This window comes from Trachypithecus francoisi, unplaced genomic scaffold (assembly GCF_009764315.1).
Source record: "Trachypithecus francoisi isolate TF-2019V2 unplaced genomic scaffold, Tfra_2.0 Lachesis_group0, whole genome shotgun sequence".
NCBI lineage: Eukaryota > Metazoa > Chordata > Mammalia > Primates > Cercopithecidae > Trachypithecus > Trachypithecus francoisi.
Genome location: NW_022681453.1, coordinates 119605443 through 119628220, shown reverse-complemented (window position 1 = coordinate 119628220; position 22778 = coordinate 119605443). Strand labels below are relative to the sequence as shown.

Below are 22778 nucleotides of genomic sequence, written 5' to 3'. Positions count from 1 at the left end.
GTAATGGTGTCCCTGAGGTTGGAGTCCTGAAGGGCTGGGACCCAAACCTCCAAGGAGGAACCACTAACCCACCGGTGCTGTGGGAAGTGATGGGGAGGTGGGTAGTAATGGATGTAGTTTGCAACTTTTGTAAAAACTAAATTTGGCTGCTACTGCAGAAAAGAAAGTATGTTTCTGATTGAAGGTTTGCTGACAAGACACTCCCAGGAACCCTAAAGCAGACAGAAGTAAACAAGAAGCAAAGAAGAAGCAAGTCCTTTCTTTCTCCTCTAATGCCCTCTGATGCTAGAATCTAACAGTTGGCAAAAAAAAAAAAAGAAATGGAATTGCAGAGTCCCAGCCATATTTATCACAGGGCTGAGTATAGAAGAGCAGATTTGGAGTTGCAAGGCTGTAGGTTAACAACTGGCACAAAAGTGCGCCTATGTTCACATAGGGTGCTGGCAAGACATCCAACAGGAAATACAAAAGCCTTGAGTTCTGGATAAAAGACTGAATAAAGATAGATATTTCTTAGTCATTGGCAAATTGTCATTAGCTGAAATCATGGCTTAGAAAGAGTATAATAGAGTAAGGAGACAAGAGGGCCTTGAGAAGCACATTTCAAACTTAGGAGGAGAAGCCCATGACAGAGACTAAGAAGGACTGGCAAGAGGAATTAGAGATAGAGTAGCCAAACGTGGTCCTGATGAGACTCAAGTAATATAATCACATGTCTCTCTTGGCTCTAGAAATAGTTGTTTAGAACAGGGGTCAACAAACTACAGTCTGCAGGTCAAATCTAGCATATTACCTATTTTTGTCAATAAAGTTGATTTCACACAGCCATGCCATTTTATTTACATGTTATCTAAGTCAACTTGACTGAGTTAAGTAGTTGCCACAAAAACTATAATAACTCACAAACCCTAAAATATTTACTATCTAGCACCATCAAAAACATTTGCTGGCCGGGCACGGTGGTTCATGCCTTTACGTAACCCCAGCACTTTTGGAGGCTGAGGCAGGAGAATCACGAGGTCAGGAGTTCGAGACCAGCCTGACCAACATGGTGAAACCCCATCTCTACTAAAAATACAAGTTAGCCAGGTGTGGTGGTGGGTGCCTGCAATCCCAGCTACTCAGGAGGCTGAGGCAGCAGAATCGCTTGAACCCAGGGGATGGAGGTTGCAGTGAGCCGAGATTGTACCACTGCACTCCAGCCTGGGTGACCGAGTGGGACTCCATCTCAAAAAAAAAAAAGTATTTGCTGTACTCTGGTGTAGAGCGTTACCTCTCCCCAAAAAATTGCATTTGTACAGTAAATATTTGTATTTACAACTCCAAATGGTAATAGAACAATAATCCAATTATCACCTTCTAGGGACCAGCTGAAAAGATACAATAAGGATTGACATGACATCTGTCTATATCATGTAAACAACAACTAATTTCACCTCACTTGAAAGATCTTTGATACCCATGTTCAGAGGAGCACGTCCTATGATGGATTTGCCACTATTTTGCCACTATTGCAGTTGTTATCTATTGCTGTGTTACAAACCAAACCACTCCAAATGTAGCAGTTTAAAACAACAATTCAAGACCAGACTCCTGTAGGTAGCTCTTACTCAATGCCTCTCATTCAGTTTAGTCAAATGGCTTCCATGTATGGGGCTGGAGTCATCTGAAGGCTAAGATGGACTGAACTCCAAGATGGTTCGCTCACATGGCTTACAGTTGACAATAATCCGCTGAGGTAGTTGACTGGAGTACCTAACTATGGCCTCTCTGTGAATTAGGCTTTAAACAGCGTGGCAAAATAGTGGCAAATCCATCACAGAATGTGCTCCTATGAACTGGGTTTCAAGAAGGGGAGTATTTTAAGAGAAAGGAAGTAGAAACCATCAGTCCTCTTAAAGGGTAAGCCTAGAACTTGCACAGCAAATCCCATCACATTCTACTCATTAAAGCAGTCACAGGCCAGCTTATGTTCCAAGGGTTGGAAGAATCAATCCACCTCCTCTCAATGAAGGAGTAATATGTGCATTCAATGAGAGAATAAAATGATGGCACCATCTCGGAAACAATGTACAGTAGCAGGACTGTGACTGTGTGTCCCAGGCTAGAAATCATACATTCAAGCAAGCAGGAGGATAGTAAAGTCAAGACCTCCAAGGCTGAAACACAGTACAGCCACTCTACCCAACCACTGGGTATCTAGAAAGGCTCACTGGTGAGCAGCCAATCTTTCCAAATTAAAAGCCCTGATAATGATCATCACTTTCTAAATGAGAGGTCTTGAGGAAGATGTGAATGGGAAGCAACAAGGTGCCAAATTTTTCCCAAGGGCTTTTAATTGGTTAATGTGATTCTACAAAAGATGATCGTATCACTTTCAGACAATTCCGGTAGCAAGTAAGTAATTTCCTTTTACTGCTACAGAGTTAATTTGCGTGCACAGAAAAAATAATAATAAAAAAAAAAAACTAATTGTACAAGCTACACTGTGTTCTGAGCCCAGTAGAAGTTGATATCAGCATCACCACCTCTGAGATCTGTTATCTGTAATAGAAACAGCTGTTGTACCTAATGAAAACACTTGAAATTTTCATCTGAAGCAGCAGAATTATAGCAGAACCTCCTAGTTCCACATAGTTAAAGGGTCTGTCAGAATCCCCATTACCTAACACAATTTTCAGGGCTCTACTTTGTTATAGGTCTATAAAAAGCCGATCAAGATGAAATCTGATTCATGAAAGCTGACCTCCTGTCTACATTCTGTTTTCTTTGAAGTTTCTCTAAGAGCCCAGAAAGAGAGCGAATGAAACAAATGTATTTTCTCCTGATTCACCAGAATGGAAATATATTCTTTACAGAGTTTTAGGAAAGTGGTTGTTGTTTTGGTTTGGCTTTGCAGAGTATTTCCTAACAATTAACTCAAGAAAGATGGATGCCTATAGGTTTAGCTATGCAAACATAAAATTACCAGGTTATGATTTAAAAAAAAAAGGTAGGCCGGGCGCGGTGGCTCAAGCCTGTAATCCCAGCACTTTGGGAGGCCGAGACGGGCGGATCACGAGGTCAGGAGATCGAGACCATCCTGGCTAACAGGGTGAAACCCCGTCTCTACTAAAAAATGCAAAAAACTAGCCGGGCGAGGTGGTGGACGCCTGTAGTCCCAGCTACTCGGGAGGCTGAGGCAGGAGAATGGCGGGAACCCGGGAGGTGGAGCTTGCAGTGAGCTTAGTTCCGGCCACTGCACTCCAGCCTGGGCGACAGAGCAAGACTCTGCCTCAAAAAAATAAATAAATAAATAAAAAATAAAAAATAAAAAAAAAAGGTAAATTTTTATGTGTTGGAAAGTCCCCTGCCACCACATATTTAATTAAGGATAGAACATTTGCTTAGTTTTGTTATATAACTAAAACACCTGAGGAAACATATTCTTTTGAACATCCCACAAATCCTATTGACACATTGCTCATTTATGTATTCATCATTCATTTACTGGTACCTCCTCTATGTCAGTCGTCATTCTAGACATTGGAGAAACAGCTGTGAACAAGTGTGCCCTCATAATGTTTGCACTGTACTGAAGTAGGCAAACACTACCTAAAGAAATACAGGATATGTTATAAAGTAGTGAATGCCCCCTCGGAGAGAAAGCACAATAGGAAAATGGAAAGTGCCCGAGGAGAGAGCATATCATGCAAATATCAGGTGAAAAACATCCCAAGTAAAGAAAACAGCACATGTGAAACCTGAGATTGGGCCGGGTACAGTGGCTCATGCCTGTAATACCAACACTTTGGGAGGCTGAGGCGGCGGCTCACCTAAGGTCAGGAGTTCCAGACCAGCCTGGCTAACATGGTGGAACCCCGTTTCTACTAAAAATACAAAAAAATTAGCCAGGCATGGTGGCACGCACCTGCAATCCCAGCTACTCAGGAGGCTGAGGCAGAATAATCGCTTGAACCCAGGAGGCGGAGGTTGCAGTGAGTCAAGATCACGCCATTGTACTCCAGCTTAGGTGACAGAGCGAGACTCTATCTCAAAAAAACAAAACAAAACAAAAAACACCAAACCTGAGATTGGAGTGTGCCAACATGCACAAGGAACAGCAAACAGCGTAGGGTAACAAGCTGAATGACTGAGAGTAGGAAGAGATGAAGTGAGAGGGGACATAATGCTTTGCAAAGAAGCACTCTAATCTGTTAAGTTGGAAATAGATTGAAGAAGGCAAGAATGGAAGCAAGGAAATGAGTTAGTCGGTTATTGCAGTGAGAGCAATAATGGTGGCTTAACCCTTGAACCCAGTGGTAGGAGTGGAGGTAAGAAGTCATCTATTCAGAAGGGCAAAGGCTGATTTAGAGGGAGACTAGTAAAAGAAAACACAAACAAAATAAAACAAGAAAACCCTGAACTAGCATTTTGGAGACTGGGTCAGTCACAAATTAAATCAGAAGCCACTTCCTTTCTCTGGTCCTCGGTGTTCTCATGTGTAAAATAAGGATATTGGGCTGGATGATTCTAAGTCCCCTTGCAGCTCTGATTGAACAGGTCTTTTGAAAATCAGATCATCAAATAAAAGGATAGAAGTTAATATTTTCTGAGCTCTTAGTAGGGACCCAAACTCTCCTATTTACCTTACATATACCAAACTCATAATCCTCACGAGAGGTAAAAAGTATAATGTATTAAAAAGAGAAGTTTAGCAGTTTGCCTAAAGTCATACAGCCAGTAAATGGAGCTAGCAAACGATCTGACCCCGGGGGCCTAAACTCTTTCTTGATAAAAGTCCAGGTTTTGTGCTGCCTGAAAAGGCCTGAGTGACCAGCATTGTTGTCTGTGTAGTTGAACATTCAGGTGTGAGGCCGAGTGGGCAATTAAGGAGACCTCCAACCAAAGTGGAATTTAGCTATAAACCAACCCAGTTTGTCTTCAGTTCTCAAAATAAAGTTCTTTCAATCTGAGCTAAAGAGTCACTGAGGAATTTGTGCTTAGTCCACCTCTGTAACTCACTTGTATAGGATCCTCCATCTTTGTTCCTTAGTTTTCCATCTATATCCAGAAAGAATACAGAACCTAAATCTGGAAGTCCTTAACCATTAATTCAGCTCGCATTGATGGGACAGCGGGCAAGTCATAGCCTTCTGAGAAGCATGATGTGTCCTTACCAACACCACTTTTAGATCCCATGATTTTCTGTTACCATTGAATCCCAAGGTCCCTTGGAGTTTTAAGAACTAGGCTTAAAGTAAATAGAAAAAGGGATCTTAAAAAAAAAAAGTACCAACTGTTAAGTTGGAACACTTCTATTTCTTCTTGTCATAGAATCAAACAGCTAAGCAACACTCTGTCTGCAACTAAGAAGAAAAAGTTATTTGCTCTTCATTTATAAAGCCTAAACCTGGCACTGAGAAGATCAGCATTTAACATGGTATGACATAAAGTATTGTCTTGTGCTATGGCTCTGGATCACTGATTGAAAACTAAATGAGGAAAATAAAACTTTGTTACGTTAAAAGTAATGAGAAAAGTGCTCCAGCATATACTTTCGGACCTGTGAGTTTTCCTGAGGAGAAATGCCACTTTAAAATTTCATCTAATATAATATAGTACCTCCTAAGCTTCAATGAATCCAACAAATAGAGTATAGGTAGATCTCTTTAAACCATCCATATGAATTTATTCAAAATTATTTTACTGCTTGTGTTCCTTTTAACCTCAAAATCTTAACTTATGAATCATACTCATTGTGATCATACAGAAATGGTATTCATTGATATACTAATTTGGTCTTTTCAGATGAAAATGTGATGGAGTTACATGTCACTCAGCAACTCTGTTCTGTTCAAGACTGTTGAAGTAGGCAAAGCAAAGAGGAGAGAACACAAATTTGGGAAATGGGGCGGGGCAGTTGGTTGAGAAGGTAGAGGGAAGAGCAAATTGGAGCGTGTTATTTACTTTCCACATCAGCATTTAAACCCAAATCCTTCCAGAAACTCTTCTGAGAGAGATTGTACACATGGCACTATCATTCATCGGCCAGTCATTTGGGCTGACACGTGGCTAGGTTAGTACTTCTGAGAGTACTGCTGTCTTTTCAAAGATTCAGCAGCCATACCATTCATTTGCAAAGCACTTTTTCCAGCAGTCAGCCTTTTCCTGTGTGTCTTGTTCTTTAAGGAGTCTCTGCAGATTTATTGCAATTTGATTGTGAATCTTCTTGCTTTTGGTTATGGGCTTCCTTATTAGCATATCCCCAAATTCCTTTACAGTGTGTGTGCTCCAAGCACTGCTAAGCAGTTCTGTCCAAGGCGTAGTGCGGATCACGCAGGGAAAGAAACCTAAGTGCTTTTACTGCTGATCACGCTGGGGAGGAGAGGAAAGGTTCCGAGGACAAGCAGGGAGGGAGACAAGGCCCAAGGGGCTGAAAGAGGCCAGGTTCCTGGGACAAACGAATCTGTGTCAACGGCATCCAGGCCAGCAACTGCAGTGGAAGAGCCTTAACTAAAGTCCTGGCAGAGCCTCGTGATTGTGGTCAGAAGCTAAATCCTGGGGCAATCGGACCTGGGAAGGGAGGACTTCATTTTCAGATGTTTACAGAGCAAAGCCCAAGCCTCACCTGCAGAATGGAGAAAGCCGAAAGCGTTGGTCTGGCCGTCTTCCCCACCACAGTGCGATGCTCCAAATCTAGATGGTGAACTTCAATTATCATTTAAACCAACATCTTTCTCCTCTGACTTCAAGGGAAAAGTATAAGGTTAATAGGTAAAACATTTTCAGCAGCTGCTCAGCAGCTGCATTTTCTAATCACCCACTTCCCACCTGTGCTTGCCCTTGCCTCCAAAACTGGAAACACCTCTTTTAAGTGCTTTGTTGGCTGAAAATACTGTCTTCTAAAACTTTGATGATTTGGCAGGAAGCCTCTGCGGCAGAAGTATTTCTATGCAGGTGTCAAATCGTGGCATAGCCCTCATCTAGGGAGCATGTATCCAGGAGCTTGGCCACTTTTAAACAAGAATTTATCAAGGGGCAGACAAAGCTAATCTGCCACCATTCACATGTACCTAATAAAATACTATGTTACCACACAAATTATCAAACTATGTTAGTTTGTCTGAAGCTTGCTTTTTAATAACTATCACAATTGGAACAAGCTATAGAAAAATGTATTTCAGATAATTAATTAATAATGATGATGACAGATATTATCAGTTTTTATTCCTGATGTCTTAGTGTGTGCCAAGCATTTCAATACATTATCACATTTAATGATTGCAACAACCCTATAAGAGAGACATCTCTCTTGAAAGATGAGGAAAAATAGCTGTGTAGAATTAAAAAAACAAGTCCAACTTTGTAGTGACAGGGTTTAGTTTTGAATCAGATTTGTTTGGGTCAAAGGCTTGTTCTTAATTGTTAGCTCGCACACTTATATTAAACCAAACAAAGCTGCCACAAGTCAATGGCACAAAGAACATTGCCTGACCTAAGTTCAGATTCTGTAAGACAGCCAATGAGACAACCTTTGAGTCTGCTTTTTGGCAGGGAATCCTTTGTCCATCACTAGGTCACATCTTGCTGCCCATCTGGCGACTTGCCCACACTGCTTTGTGGTAGCTGCCTAACCCACTGCACTTCCCTGAATCATGATGCTCTTCCTGTCCTCCCTTACCATCCTTCCCTTTGTAGACATATCATGTTAAGGTTTGCTTTGATAGCTCACTATTTTCCCTCTTTCTGCAACTTCAGAACTTCAAGGAAACAGCTTAAAAGTCTGGACATTTCTGCGGTCTACTTACTGTTGCCCTGAGGGTCACTCTCTGGTGAATAATCTGAATTATCATCCGCAAATGCATTAGGCTTTCAGTGAAAACACAATTTTATAAGCATACATTGCCATAACCCCTCCAAGTTTTACCATCACAACACAGGGGGCCTTGAGGCTGGAAGTGGACCAACACAAAGTCTACCACCTCCACTGCCTGAGCACTTTCTCTGCCTGATCCACTTATGAGCTAATTTATGGAAGTGACTAAAACAGAAATTGGAAATGCTCGTATTAGTCCAAACCTATTAGAGGAGTTTTATCTTTGCAAAAGTTTTTCAAAATACATCTTTCAAAATTTCAGTGTAATAGTCTGGTGAGAGGAGTGGAAACATATATCTCAATTGTATTTTGAACTGAAGAGTAAGTTTGTAGTTCCTTCTATACATTGCTTCCTTTAAATTACTAAAAGTGTCTTCTTTGCTTGGCAGCCCAGCATTTTATTGCCTGTCTTTTATACATTAAGTTTTGCAATCCTTTATAATTCTGGAGAATAACAGAATAACAGCTTATACCACTTGGTAGCTAAATGAACCATAGGACATCTTCCATTCTGTATTGAAAGTGGGATTAATATGGAGTTCAGAGCAATTGACTTGTAGCTCATTCAGTCATTTATAGTGTACTCATTATACCTTTCATCTTTGAGAGAAGGGCAAAAATAAAAGTGCCTTTACATGCAGCTCTAAAGGAAGATATGGATCATTTATCCTTCTGATTATGATTTTCTTAAAATGATACCTGTGGAGAAGGGGACAAGACTGGAATCTAAAACACACACAAATTCCAAGCAAAATATACCCATGTATCTCAGCATCATCAAAACTGAATTAAACTAATGTGTACTCTACCAAAATGACTTTCTGCTGGAGAATAGACTCTGGAGAGGAACATGAGAGGACTAGTGAGGAGTGTGGACATATGTTGGAGAGATCCTAACTTAGATGTAGAATAAAGTAAGACCTATCTCTTATTACAAGAAATTTGAAAGGCTTTTAACTTCCAAAGACCTCTTATGGAAAGAAGGCCCCTTCAGTTTTACAATAGGTGATTCACTTTATCACATTGATAAAGTTATCTAGAAGCAACTGGTCAAACTGATTTGAGAAATGAAAGCACATCTTCCTAAGGCACAGGGGTCAAAATCATTTTTTAAAAACCTGTGATAGAGTACTTCTACTTTGAAGAATATGAAGCAGGTGTGCTTTCCCCCATTCACCCCATTACATACAATTAAAATTCCTAGGTATGGCTGGGCGTGGTGGCTCATGCCTGTAATCCCAGCACTTTGGGAGGCCAAGGTGGGCAGATCACCTGAGGTCAGGAGTTTGAGGCCAGCCTGGCCAACATAGAGTGAAACCCCATCTCTACTAAAAAAAATACAAAAATTAGCTGGGTGTGGTGGCGCATGCCTGTAGTCCCAGCTACTTGGGAAGCTGAGGCAGGAGAATCACTTGAACCCAGGAGGCGGAGGTTCCAGTGAGCCGAGATCATGCCACAGAACTCCAGTCTGGGCAACAGACCAAGACTCCGTCTCTTATAAACAAAAAAACAAGGTATCCCAATCTTCCTATTCTAATAGGGTAGTGTCAGAGAAGAACAAATAGGGAGTCTAGACTTTTATCCCCAGTAGGAAGTAAATCTCTCCTTTTCCTTCCCCATTCTTGCTGGTATGGTGTTGGATGAGACCTGGTAGAAAGTCAGGATTTTTAGCACGCAGCAATGGTAGTGAGTCTTCTCCCACAATGTCGTGTCAGTGAAAGCCATGTGGGGAACAGTGATAAAACATTCCTACCCTCCAAGCCACGAAGGTATCAGTGGAAACCTAGTGAGGAGCTTGAACTCCCATCCCCAACCAGAAGTAATGAGAAGCCTCTCCATCAGGTGTTACGGAGGGTGAATTGGGAACCTGAACTTCTGTTTCCACGTGGAAGTAACGAGGCAGATCCCTCGTAACAAAATACCCAAAATGTCCAGACTTAAAAGATCACTCATCATACCAAGAACTGGAAAGATCTCGAACTGAATGAAGAAAGATAATCAATGACTGCCAAAACAGAGATGTCAAATATATTAGAATTATTGACATTTTAGGCCAGGTGTAATGGTTCATGCCTGTAATCTCAACACTTTGGTAGGCCAAGGCAGGCAGATCACTTGAGACCAGGAGTTTGAGACCAGCCTGGCCATCATGGCAAAACTCCATCTTTACCAAAAATACAAAAATTAACAAGATATGGTGGCACATGCCTGTAATCCCAGCTACTCAGGAGACCGAGGCAGGAGAATCGCTTGAACCCGGGAGGTGGAGGTTGCAATGAGGCGAGATCATGTGATTGCACTCCAGCCTGGGCAATAGAGCGAGGCTCTGTCTCAAAAAAAGAAGAATTATCTGACATTTTAAAGCAGGCATTATAAAAATGCTTTAATGAGCAATTACGAACACATTTAAGTGAGAAAAATAGTCACAGCAAATAAACAGAAAGTATCAGCAAAGAAAGAGAAAGTATAAAGAAAAACTAGAAATTTTAGAACTGAAGAAAAAATAACTGAAACAAAAAATGTATTGGATGGACTCAACAGCAGAATGAAAGGGACAGAGGAAACAATCAGTGAAAGAACGATAGAACAATAAAAATTACCCAATCTTAGGCCAGGCACGGTGGCTTATGCCTGAATCCCAGCACTTTGGGAGGATGAGGAGAGCAGATCATGAGGTCAGGAGTTCCAGTCCAGCCTGGCCAACATAGCGAAACCCCATCTCTACTAAAAACGCAAAAAATTAGCTGGGCATGGTGGCATGTGCCTGTAATCCCAGCTACTCAGGAGGCTGAAGGAGAATTGATTGAATCCAGGAGGCAGAGGTTGCAGTGAGCCGAGATCACACCATTGCACCCAAGCCCGGGTGACAGTGTGAGACTCCACCTCAAAAAAAAATTGCCTATTCTTAACAACAAAGAAAAAATAAACTAAAAAAAGCCTCTGGGGTCTGTAAGACTGTAACAACCGATCTAACATCCATGACATCAGAGTTTCAGAGGAAAAGTAAGAGTAGGCAGGATGAAGAAAGTTCTCAAAGAAATAATGGCTGAAAACTTCCCAAATTTGGCAAAAGACAAAACTATAAATTTAAGAAGTTCAGTGGATATCAACTAGGATAAGCCCAAAGAAATTCATACCAGGATATATCATAGTCAAACTTCTGAAGACTATTAGCAAAAGTATCTTAAAAGCAGCGAGAGGGAAATGATGCCTTATCCATACGAAAAAACAAATGACAATGACTTTCTCATAAGAAACTATGGAAGCCAGTGGGAAGTGGCATAATATTTTTCAAGCACTAAAAGAAAAGAATTACCAATCCAATGCAAACATCTTTCAGGAATAAGGAAGAAATTAAGACATTCTCAGATGAAGGAAAACTGAGAGAATTCATCATCAGAAAACCTACTCCAAAAGAAGAGTTAAATAAAGCTTTCTGAATAGAAAGGAATCAAAAGAATCACCTAAAAATATCAAAAAGGCTGAAAGAATGCAGTAAGTAAAAATATGACTAAAAATTATACACTTTTCTTCTCCTCTTCATCATGTTTGGTGGGGGAAACAAAAATAATAACATTGCTTAATGTAGTTCTCAATTTATATAAAGGATTTAAGATAATTATAAATGGGAGAGGGTGAAGAGACAAAGAAAGAAATGATTCTATACTTCAAATTTAAAATGAACACACATACATATTTTACATACACACATATAATGTAATATCTAGAGCAAATACTTAAAAAGCTATACAAAATATATATCAAAAACTCTGGTTAAGTCAAAATGGAATTCTAAAAACTGTTTAAGTAACCTCAGAAAGGTAGGGGGATAAAACAGAAGCAACAACCAAAAAAAATAAAAATAAAATGGCAGACTAAGGTCTAACATACCAATAATTACACTAAATTTGAGTGGCCTAAATACACTTATTGAAAGACAGAGACTGGCAAAATATTCAGAATATGACCCAAATATTCTGTCTACAAACTCACTTCAAATGTGATGACATAGAAAGTTTAAGGTTTAAAAGATATGAAAAGAAATACCATGTAAACTTTAACAAAAGGAAAGCAGTAGTGGTTATATTAATATCAGACAAAGGAGACTTCAAGCAAAGGAAGTTACCAGAGACAGGGAGGGATATGATATTCTATAACAATGAAAGTATCAATCCACCAAAAAGACAAAGCAATTCTAAGTGTGTATGCACAAACAACAGGGTCTGCAAAATATATGAAGCAAAAACCGATGGGACTAAAAAAAAAAATAGACATGTCCACAATTATAGTTGGAGATTTCAACTGCCCTTTCTCAACAACTGATAGAACAACTAAACAGAAAATCAACAAGAATATACAATAACCCAGTAACACCATCAAGCAACAGAATCTAATCAACATTTATGTGCCCATGGAACATGCACCAAAATAAATGCTATTCTGGATCATAACAAACTTAAACAAATTTCTAAAAACTGAAATCATAAAGAATGTGTTCTACAACTGCAATGGATGCAAACTAGAAGTTCAGTGGATATCAACTAGGATGAGCCCAAAGAAATTCATACCAGGATGTATCATAGTCAAACTTCTGAAGACTATTAGCAAAAGTCTTCAAATTAGACCAGAAAATTAGAAAAATCTCCAAATACTTGGATAGTTAATGGATCAAAAATGAAGTCTCAAGGGAAATATAAGAATATATTGAACTGAATAAAAATGAAAATATATCAAAATTTGTGGGATACAGGTAAAAGAGCAATGAGAGAAAAATTCATAGCACTAAATGCATATATTATAAAAGAAGAAACTATCTCAAATCAATAACTCAAGTCCGAGTTCAAAAACCTAGAAAAAGAAGGGCAAAATAAACACAAAGCAAGCAGAAGGAAGAAAACAATAAGGATTAAACTAGCAATCAATGGAAATGAAAACAGAAAAATAGAGAAAACCAATGCCACAAAGAAGTGGTTATTTGAATGGGTTAGTAAAATTAAAAAAAAAAAAAATCTAGCAAGACTAATGAATAAAAAAGGGAGAAGACACAAATCACCAATACCAGGAATGAAATGGAACGTCACTACAGATGCTGCAGACAGTAAAAGGATAAGAGAATCTTTAGAACAATTCTACATATATAAATTTGACAACTTTGATGACATATACCAATTACTGAAAAAACATGCTACCACCACTCACCCAATATAAAATAGTTTCATTAACCCTCTATTCATAATTATAAACTCCCCAGAAATCTCCAAGCCTATATTGTTTCACTGGATGATTCTGCCACACATTTAAAGAATTAACACCAATTCTGCACAGTTTCTTTCAGAGAATACAAGAGTAGCAAAGCCTTCCCAATTCATATTATAAAACTAGTATTATCCTAATACCAAATCAGACAAAAATAGTACCAAAAAAATTTACAAACCAATATCTCTCTTGAATATAGAGGCAAAAAGCTTAATATTATTAACAAATAGAAATTAGCAATATGTTTAAAATTACATACCATAACTAAGTGGGATTTATCCCATAGATGCAAGGATGTTTGAATATTTCAAAATCAGTACAATCTACCATATAAACAGATTACACAAGAAAAATTACAAGGTTATATAAATTGATGCAGAAAAAACATTGGACAAAATTCACACGCATTTATGATTTAAAAAATACTCAGAAAACTAGGGATAAAGGGGAACCTCCTTAAATTGTTAAAGAGCATCTCCAAAAATTCTACAGTTAACATTACACTTTATAGTGAAAGAATAAAATCTTTCCCTCTAAAATCAGGAAGAGGTAAAGGATATTAGCTTTCACTGCTCTTATTCAACATAGTGCTGGAAATTCTAGCCATGGCATTAAGGCACAAAAAGGAAATAAAAAGCATGTAAAATGGAAAGAAAGAAAGAAATCTGCCCTTCCCTATTTGCAGATAACATAATTGTCTACGTAAAAATCCCCCCCAAAAAATGAGTTCAGCAACGTTGCAAGATACAAAACAAATGTACAAAACTCAGTTGTATTTTTATATAATAGCAGTGATCAGGGACACTAAAATTTAAGACAATATTATTTACAATTACTCAAACAAATGAAATACTTTGGTGTGAATCTAGCAAACATCTACAGGACTTGTATGCCTAAAATTACAAAACAGTGATGAAAGAAATCAAAGCTCTAAATAAATGGAGAGATATACCATGTTTATGGATTGAAAGATCTGACATAATATAGACATTGAACTCTCAAATTTGATATACAAGACTTTTTATATAGCTTCAGTAATCAAGAATTTGTGTACTGGCAGATTAACACAAAGCTCAATGGAACAGAATAGAGAACCCAGAAATAAACCCATATATCCTCTGCTGATTTTTTTTTATAAAGGAGTAAAAGCAATTCAGTGGAAGAAAAATAGCATTTTCAACAAATGATGCTGGAACATTTACACATCTGTAGACCAAAAATAAACGAAAACCAAAACACAGCCTTGACCTAATCCTTATACTTCATACAAAAATTAACTCAAATTAGGTCATAGGCTTAAATGCAAAATATAAAACTATAAAACTTATACAAAATAGGAAAAAATATATGGGATTTTGGTCTATGCAAACTTCTTAGACTTGACACCAAAAGCACAATCCATAGAAGTTTAATTTATAAATTAGACTTCATCAAAATTAAAAACTTTATCTGTGGAAGGACTCTGTTAAAAAAAAAAAAAAAGGAAAAAAAGCTCAGCATGAGAGAAAATACTTGCAAACCCCACATCCAACAAAAGACTAATCTATATACAGATTCTATAAAGAGCTCTCAAAATTCAGGAGTAAAAAAATCAGTCCAATTTGAAAATGACAAAAGATATGAACAGACATTCACCAGAGTGAATGACAAGTGAGCATGTTAAAACATGTTCAACATCACTAGCCATTAAGGAAATGCAAATTAAAACCACAATGAGATGTCACTACACACCTATTAAAATGTCTAAAATGAGCCGGGCGCGGTGGCTCAAGCCTGTAATCCCAGCACTTTGGGAGGCCGAGACGGGTGGATCACGAGGTCAGGAGATCAAGACCATCCTGGTCTACACGGTGAAACCCCGTCTCTACTAAAAAATACAAAAAACTAGCCGGGCGAGGTGGCAGGCGCCTGTGGTCCCAGCTACTTGGGAGGCTGAGGCAGGAGAATGGCGTGAACCCGGGAGGCGGAGCTTGCAGTGAGCTGAGATCCGGCCACAGCACTCCAGCCTGGGTGACAGAGTGAGACTCCATCTCAAAAATAAGTAAATAAATAAATAAAACTAAATATAATCTAGGGATAACATCACTATTATAAAGCCTAAGATCAGTGTTTGAGATATTTGGCAGATGCTGCACCTGATCAGCTGGCACCACCCGGACAGATAAACTGGCTCATCTGACCTTGTGGCCTCCACCCAGAACTGACTCAGTACAAGACAGCTTCAACTCCCTTTGATTTCATTTCCAATCCAACCAATCAGCACTACTGAAAAAAAAAAAAATTAAATATGCAACTCCCATATAACCTAGAAATTGCCCTCCTGGGCTTTTATCCCAGAAAAATAAAGACATGTTCAAACAAAGACCTGTATACAAATGTTTATAACTTATTTTACAATAGCCCAAGTTATTGTAACTTATTTTACAATAACCCCAAACTGGAAATAATCTAACTATGCTTTAAAGCATGAATGGTTAAACAAACTGGTTAATTCATACCATGGAATATTAGTCAGTGATAAAAAGAAATAAACTATTGATACAACAATCTGAATAAATCTCCAGAGAAGTGTAGAGTTATATACTATATAATTCCATTTAGATAACCTTCTTGCAATAACAAAATTATATAAATGAAGAACCTATGGCTAGGCACGGTGGCTCACTTCTAATCCCAGCACTTTGGGAGGCTGATGCAGGCAGATCACTTGAGGCCAGGAGTTCGAGACCAGCCTGAGCAACATGGCAAAACCCTGTCTCTACCAAAAATACAAAAACTAGCCTACTGTGGTGGCACATGCCTGTAATCCCAGCTACTCATGATGCTGAGGCAAGAGAATCACTTGAACCCAAGAGGCAGAGGTTACTGTGAGCCGAGACTATGCTGATTGGGTGACAGAGCGAGACTGTCTCAAAAAAAAAAAAAGAACTTGTATTGTGGTTGCCAGGGCTTAAGAAGAAGTTAGGGACCAGGAGGAAAACAGATGGCTATAAAAAGGCAACATGAGAGATCTTTGTGGTAATAGAACTGTTCCGTGTCTTGACTGTATCAATGTCAATATCCTGGCTGTAGTATTCTATAGTTTTGCAAGATATTACCACTGACAGACACTGGGTAAAAATTATGCTGGGTGTTACTGAGTTACTTTTTACTGATGTGTATGAATCCTCAATTATCTCAAAACAAAAGTTTAATTTAATAATATATATTCAAACCTTCAGATAAATCTTACCAAAATGAGTTTTTTAAAAACTATGATACATGGTAGCCTGTTCAGGCTGCTATAATAAAATGCCATAGACTGGGTAGCTTATGGACAACAGAAATTTATTTTTCATCATTCTAGAGGCTGGAAAATCAAGGCAGTGGCAGGCTCACTGTCCACTGAAGGCCCCTTTTCTGGTTCATAGGTGGTGCCTTCTAGCTGTGTCTTCACATGGTGGACAGGGCAAACAAGTTCCCTTGGGCCTCTTTTCATAAGGGTACTAATGCCATTCACGAGAGCTCCATTCTTGTGACCTAATCACCTCCCAAAGATCTTACATTCTAATACTATCACTTTGGGAGTTAGAATTTCAACATATGAATTTGGGGGCACAGAGCCATTCAGACCATAACACATAGTTTCCTGGACTATGTGATAGCAAAATTTCATAAGCGTTTCTAACTCTACATTAAACACACTGAAAAGACTTATCATTATGGGTATTTTCAAGAGTTGGTGATATAGTTTGGCATTTTTTTTGTATGTTTTATAAAATCTCAGGGGTAGGTACCCCAGATTTTTATGTTACACTCTTATGACAAAAAACTAAATAATATACCAAATTCACTAAATGAAAAAGGAAAAACTTAGGGACTTGTCTGTCTGTTTGAATACCAGCCCAAAGCTAAAGGAAACTGCTGTATTATGAATAGTAGAAACAACTCCGTTTCAGAAACTAAGTTTATTTTAGAAATTAATTTCAAGCCTATTTGAAAACAACTGTAATTCTAATAAGAATTAAAATTCAAACCATTTTGGATGATAAATATTTAAAAGCTTTTGGTCTGGAAATAAAACTGGAACAGAGCAAAGAAACTAACGTTATCAAATCCACTGTGGTGGGGTGAAATGTCTGTTTTGCCGAGAGGATTTTGGTCCAAACTGCTAATCACTGAAACACATTCCCATTCTGTAACTACCACTGTAGTCATATAAGCCTGATATTTATTCCTGATGAATTTTGTTCCTATTTCCTCAACTTTCTTCTTTAAAAAAATCTTTTAAAGCTTTAATTAAAATAATTATTTGAGCACTCAATTCCTAAGGCATGAACATGTGCAAGCAAACCCGTATAAACACACCTAATCCTCTCTCCTTGATTCAGACTACATGAAATTTAATAGGAAGCCTAAATTCAAGCCCAGCATCTTCCTTCTCAGTATAATTTACTTGTTCATTCATGTTTGAGATCAACTTCTTCTCACAGCCATTACTGGCAAGAGAGAAGCCTGGTTCCCAAGGTATACACTATACCTGTGCCAGTGGGCATCAACCAAGGAGGGAACATCAGTGGGAAATGAGAGTTTCGGAAAGGATCAAAGTCATGTTTGGGGGAAAATTATAATTTAATTGCTCTTCCCTTCACTTTATAGCTTAGTAATTATATGCTAGGACTGCCATAGCAAAGTACCAAAAACTGAGGGGCTTAAATAACAGAAATGTATTGTTTCACAATTCTGGAGCCTAAGAATCTGAAATCAGTGTCTTCAAGGTTGGGTCCTCCAAGGGCTGTGAAGAAGGAACTGTTTCATGCCTCTTCCCTAGTTTCTGGTGATTTGCTGGCATTCTTTATCATACCTTGGCTTGTGGGGGCATCACCCCAATCTCTGCCTTCCTCTTCACATGGTATTCTTCCTGTGTGTGCATCTGTCTCCAAATGTCCCTGTTTTATAATGACACCAGTCATTCTGGATTAGGGCCTGCCCTAAAGACCTCATTTTAACTTGATTAGCTATGTAAATACCTCCAGATAAGGCCACATTCGAAAGTACTGGGTACTTTAACACATAAATTGAGAGGGGAACATGATTCAGCTCATAATAGTAGTGTTTAAATGTGAATTAAAAGGCGTTGAGAAACTGGCTGATGACAATTTCCTTACTCTTTGACATGGGTTATGACCGACAGTCATATGATGGGTCAGAACCTGCCCTCCGACAGAGATAGTTCGTTCCCCTCCATCATCATCAGACAGCCTAAAATTCTCTGCAAGCTCATTTGGTCTACTGTCCATATCACTGTAATGTCAAGTCAGCATTGGCACATATATACACACACGAAAATGTTACCTGCCCATTTTGCAAAGGGAAAGTTAGACCCAGAATGACCAAGTAGCCTATCTGATACAGTTAAGCAAGTAGATTCTGTACCAAAGAGAGTCTAATAAAGCCTCTGCTTCAAAAACTGTGTACTTTCCTGTGTACTTTCTTGTGTACTTACATATTTCTTTGTATTTTATTTTCCCAAGGGCTTTACAGAAATTTCTATCATTTGCAATCTGTTCTTCTAGTTATATGAATCTATTTTCTCTTTAACCAGCATTTTTCTTTCCTTGACATAAAAAAAAAAAATGAAAAGAAAGAACCAGCTTTTCTAAAAAACATGTTGCAGCTCTCCTACACGTCAGTAAGTATAGAAGCTAAAATTGACTTACTTTTCTGCATATTGTGTCATTCATCTAATGATGTAATCTAAGAGAATAACCTCTGATTTGAAAATGTGAGTACTCATTTTTAGGATTGGACTACTTGGATCTGATATGGTTGTAAGTCACGGAATTTTGTGTCTTTGGAAATTATCCAGGCCAATCCTCTTTTAATACCAACTGTTGGTGAAAACTGATGTGTCTTTGGAAATTATCCAGGCCAATCCTCTTTTAATACCAACTGTTGGTGAAAACTGAAGTTCAGAAAGGCCAAGTAATTTCCCTGGGGTCACAGAGCAGGGTTAGAAGCCAACCCAAGAGCAGAATTCAACATTCCTGATGACTCCTCTCCAGTGCCCTTTCTACTCCTGGCTGTTTCAAGTATACAGGCAACACCTTGTGATAACCTTGCTTGTCTTGACAGTCTCAAAGCTAAACAATGGTAAAAGAATGGTGGCATGAGAAAGTCATGTTTATTTAATTTATAGAGGAAAAGAAGGCCTTCTGATATCCTTCATTCCAGACATCACTTAAATATGGAAAAAACACATGGTTTTCTGAATCTCTTCAACTCTTTTATTAGAGAATAGGATTACTGAGGGTCTACAATATCCTAGGTTTTGGAAATAGTGGACAACATGGACCTGGTCCCTGCCTTATGGAGCTGAAAGTCCAGATGAGAAGACAGATATTATATAAATCATTATAAACAATTAAGTTTAAAAATTATGATATCTAAAAAGATGAAAAAATATTACTGAGACAACCAACTTGGCCTCGGTTCTAAAGGAAGACTTCCCTGAGGCATTGATGTTTGACATGAAATCCAGAGGATGTGTAAGTGTTCTAATGGACATGTTCCATTAGGAAGATGGAGGGGACATAGAACAGTGCATGGCTGTGCTCAGATAATTGAGAGATGTCCCCCATAGCTAAAGCAGATGGATTGATGTTAGTGCCAGAGATGCAAGTGAAACCTGATAACCCAGGTATACAGGTGTATAGGCCATGGTAAGAGTTTAGAAATCCATTTAATGTAATTTGAGCAAGGGAAAGATGTGAGATCAGATTTATCTGTTTAAAAGTTCATTCTGGCATCTTTATGAGATGGATTAAAAGCACAGGAGGGAGACAGGCCAGGTAGGAGATGAACATACAGGCCAGATACAGCACGCACATAATATGTGGTCTGGACCTGCCCAGTTAATTCAGCAGAATTCTTTTTTTCCAGTGACACATCTTGTGTTTCTTCTTTGTCTTTTTAAAATAAAATGCAAACCTGTTACTAAATACTACTCTTAATGAATACAATTGTTTTTAAAAGACAGCAGATACCTAATGGATATTTAAAAACAATTATTTCACTGTCTTATTGAAGGAAGCTTTTTTACTGCATTAGAATTGTAATTTTAAATTATATTTGGGCTAATTGCAAATATTCTCATTGTAAAGAGCTTTGATTTAAATGATATATTGTCAGTACAAATAATGTGAATGAATCATCAACTCAACTACTGAAGTAATGGTAAGCTGCCATCCATTATATTTGCACTGATTGTGCTCCATGTTAATTTTTAAATGTCTTACTTTGGTGAAAATCAGATATTGTGTATGTATGTATGTGTGTGTGTGTGTGTATATGGAATACATAGAATAATGCATTGACTTCATGGAGGAATCCAAGAATATTCTGTCAAATGATTTTGATGTGTCCTGCAGTGATCAGACATCTTAAAAAACAATGTGCTTTTTAAAAAATGTACCTGAAATAGTTTTTACAAGAGTTTCAAAAAGAATAGTTTTTCATATAAATAATTTATTTTGTTTTCTTAAAAAAAAACAGTGGACAGTTTATATCACTAGTATGATATAAGATCTAAGCATAACATATGGATGAGTGCTACTATTTATTATTCTCTTTTTGACAATCTGAATCATCCTTTGGATATTACTCTGAATGATAAATCAAGCAATTTAAAAGTGGAACTCAAAATTGGAAAATTGAAGTTGTAAGTGCTTTTATCTTAAGTAGATGATATGTTCATGTACCTTGAATAGTAAGTGCTCTAGCTTTGAGTTAACTTTATGACAATGAGCTCTTCAGTGAGTAATGTTAGGCTAATACAATATGCAGGTCCTAGAAGTCAGGGTTAAGTATGAATTATATATCTACTGACTTTCATGAGAACTCAATTCAGCATATGTGTAAACTTTTATTCTATAGTTTTTTTCTGACAAACAGTATGATACATTCTATCAACTGCCATTGAATAATTGTAAGTTTTCTTTGAAGAAAGACTAATTCTTTTTCAAGAATTGTTGTGTATATCATTATTTTATCTTATTCCCTGGAGTGTGGCATTTTTTAAAAGAATGCATTCTTTCAGAATTTTGTTTTGATTGAAAGGAGAAATGATTCTTGCCAAGACTATACAAATATTCATTTTTCTCCCATGTTGGTTAGGGGCATCTAAATGCTAGAATCTCTGGCTCTGAGGGAGGTAAGTTTGTTTGTTTTCACTCTTATTGTTGGCAAAGGAGATGGAGAAAAGGCTTGCCATGGATTAATCTTTTACCATCCACTTTCTTTTGAAATCCCTAGTTTTACTGACCATTAAAAACTGCATGGTGACAGTAATCCCCATTTCCATTCCAATACCTTGGACCAAGTGATAAAGCAAACTCCTGTGCTTCTGCTTTGCATTAAGTTAGTAAAACAGGGGGACCTGTAATGAAAACAGAAGGAGGCTTTTGTGTTTAATCATTTCTGTTTCTGCCAGTTCTGTTCCAACATGGATTTGTATGTGCCATTTATTTTAAATACCTCACCATTTTTTATAAGTATACAAAACTCAGGATACCAACAAAAAATCTTGTTGCATCTGTTTATTTCTTCTAGGTTGGACAAATTGAAGATTTTCTATACCAATTAGAGGACAGTTTCTTAAAAACTAAGAAACTGAGAATGGCTCGAAGGCAAAAAACAAAAATGAAGCGACTTCAAATTGTTCAGCAAAGCTAGTCATTAGGGAGCAGGCACTACCACTAAGACATCCCAGAAGAAGAGGCAAGGGCACCCATCCCAATGCCCACCTAGCACTGTGACAGCTGGATAACAAAAACTTGTCACCAAAAGAAAGAGGTGGTATTCCCCTCAGTTCATCTTTACCGAAGACACTCTATGTTTCATTAATCTCAACTGACAGAAATAAATATTCTCAGCAGGTTTGACTTGACTTTTGTTCAGATTTTTCTTGTTTAAAGAGCTTATAAAATAACCATTGATACCTCTTTCACTGCCTTGATCTTTCAAAATGGATGAAGGTATACCAGGTCTACCCAATAATGTTTATAGTATACATCTATAATCATGTGCATTCATTAAGAATTATTCACGGGCCACCTACAGATATAGAAAACAATATAAATGCAAAATTGAACTTATAAAACTTATAATGTACTTTCCCAACTCTTATAAAGATAGTCATACATGGTATGGCTGACATCAGTTAAGTTGTCTCATTAAGTTGTTGTTTTCCTCTAGATCCTTTATATTGTATTTTCTCTGCCCCTTAAGCTATGCAACACAAATCTGACAAGGTAGTCAAGTTTGCACATGTTTGACAAAGTAGTGAGTTGACAGCCATCACTGAAGACCTCAACTGATGCCAACAAAAAGATGTGAGAATAAAATAAGGAGGAAGAGCCCAGATCCTGAGTAAAATAGGAAAACATAATTTGTTTAATAGTGAAAAATAAATAGAATTTTGGAATACATTGATAAAAGCTCAAAAAATAAAATGAAACCAATCAAAATTTCCGAGCAGAAGTAATAGACTAAATGATTTATGACAGTTTATCCAATCTTAACCTAATAACATACAAAAATTTATAATATTAAAGCTAGAGGCATCATACTACTGGATTTCAAAATAGATTACAAAGCTATAGTAATCAAAACAGCATGGTACTAG

At 37.8% G+C, this 22778-nt stretch overlaps 1 protein-coding gene across 2 annotated transcripts in view; it reads left to right on the top strand.

Annotated features, from left to right (window-relative positions):
• SPATA16 (spermatogenesis associated 16) overlaps positions 1–22040 on the top strand; it is a 257900-nt gene extending 235860 nt beyond the window's left edge. For both annotated transcript variants that reach the window (XM_033211730.1, XM_033211731.1), the window contains one exon: positions 21704–22040. In XM_033211730.1, the coding sequence (XP_033067621.1) occupies positions 21704–21826 (123 nt within the window). In that variant the 3' untranslated portion in view covers positions 21827–22040. The remainder of the gene's footprint in view (positions 1–21703) is intronic.
• Positions 22041–22778: the final 738 nt, after the last annotated feature.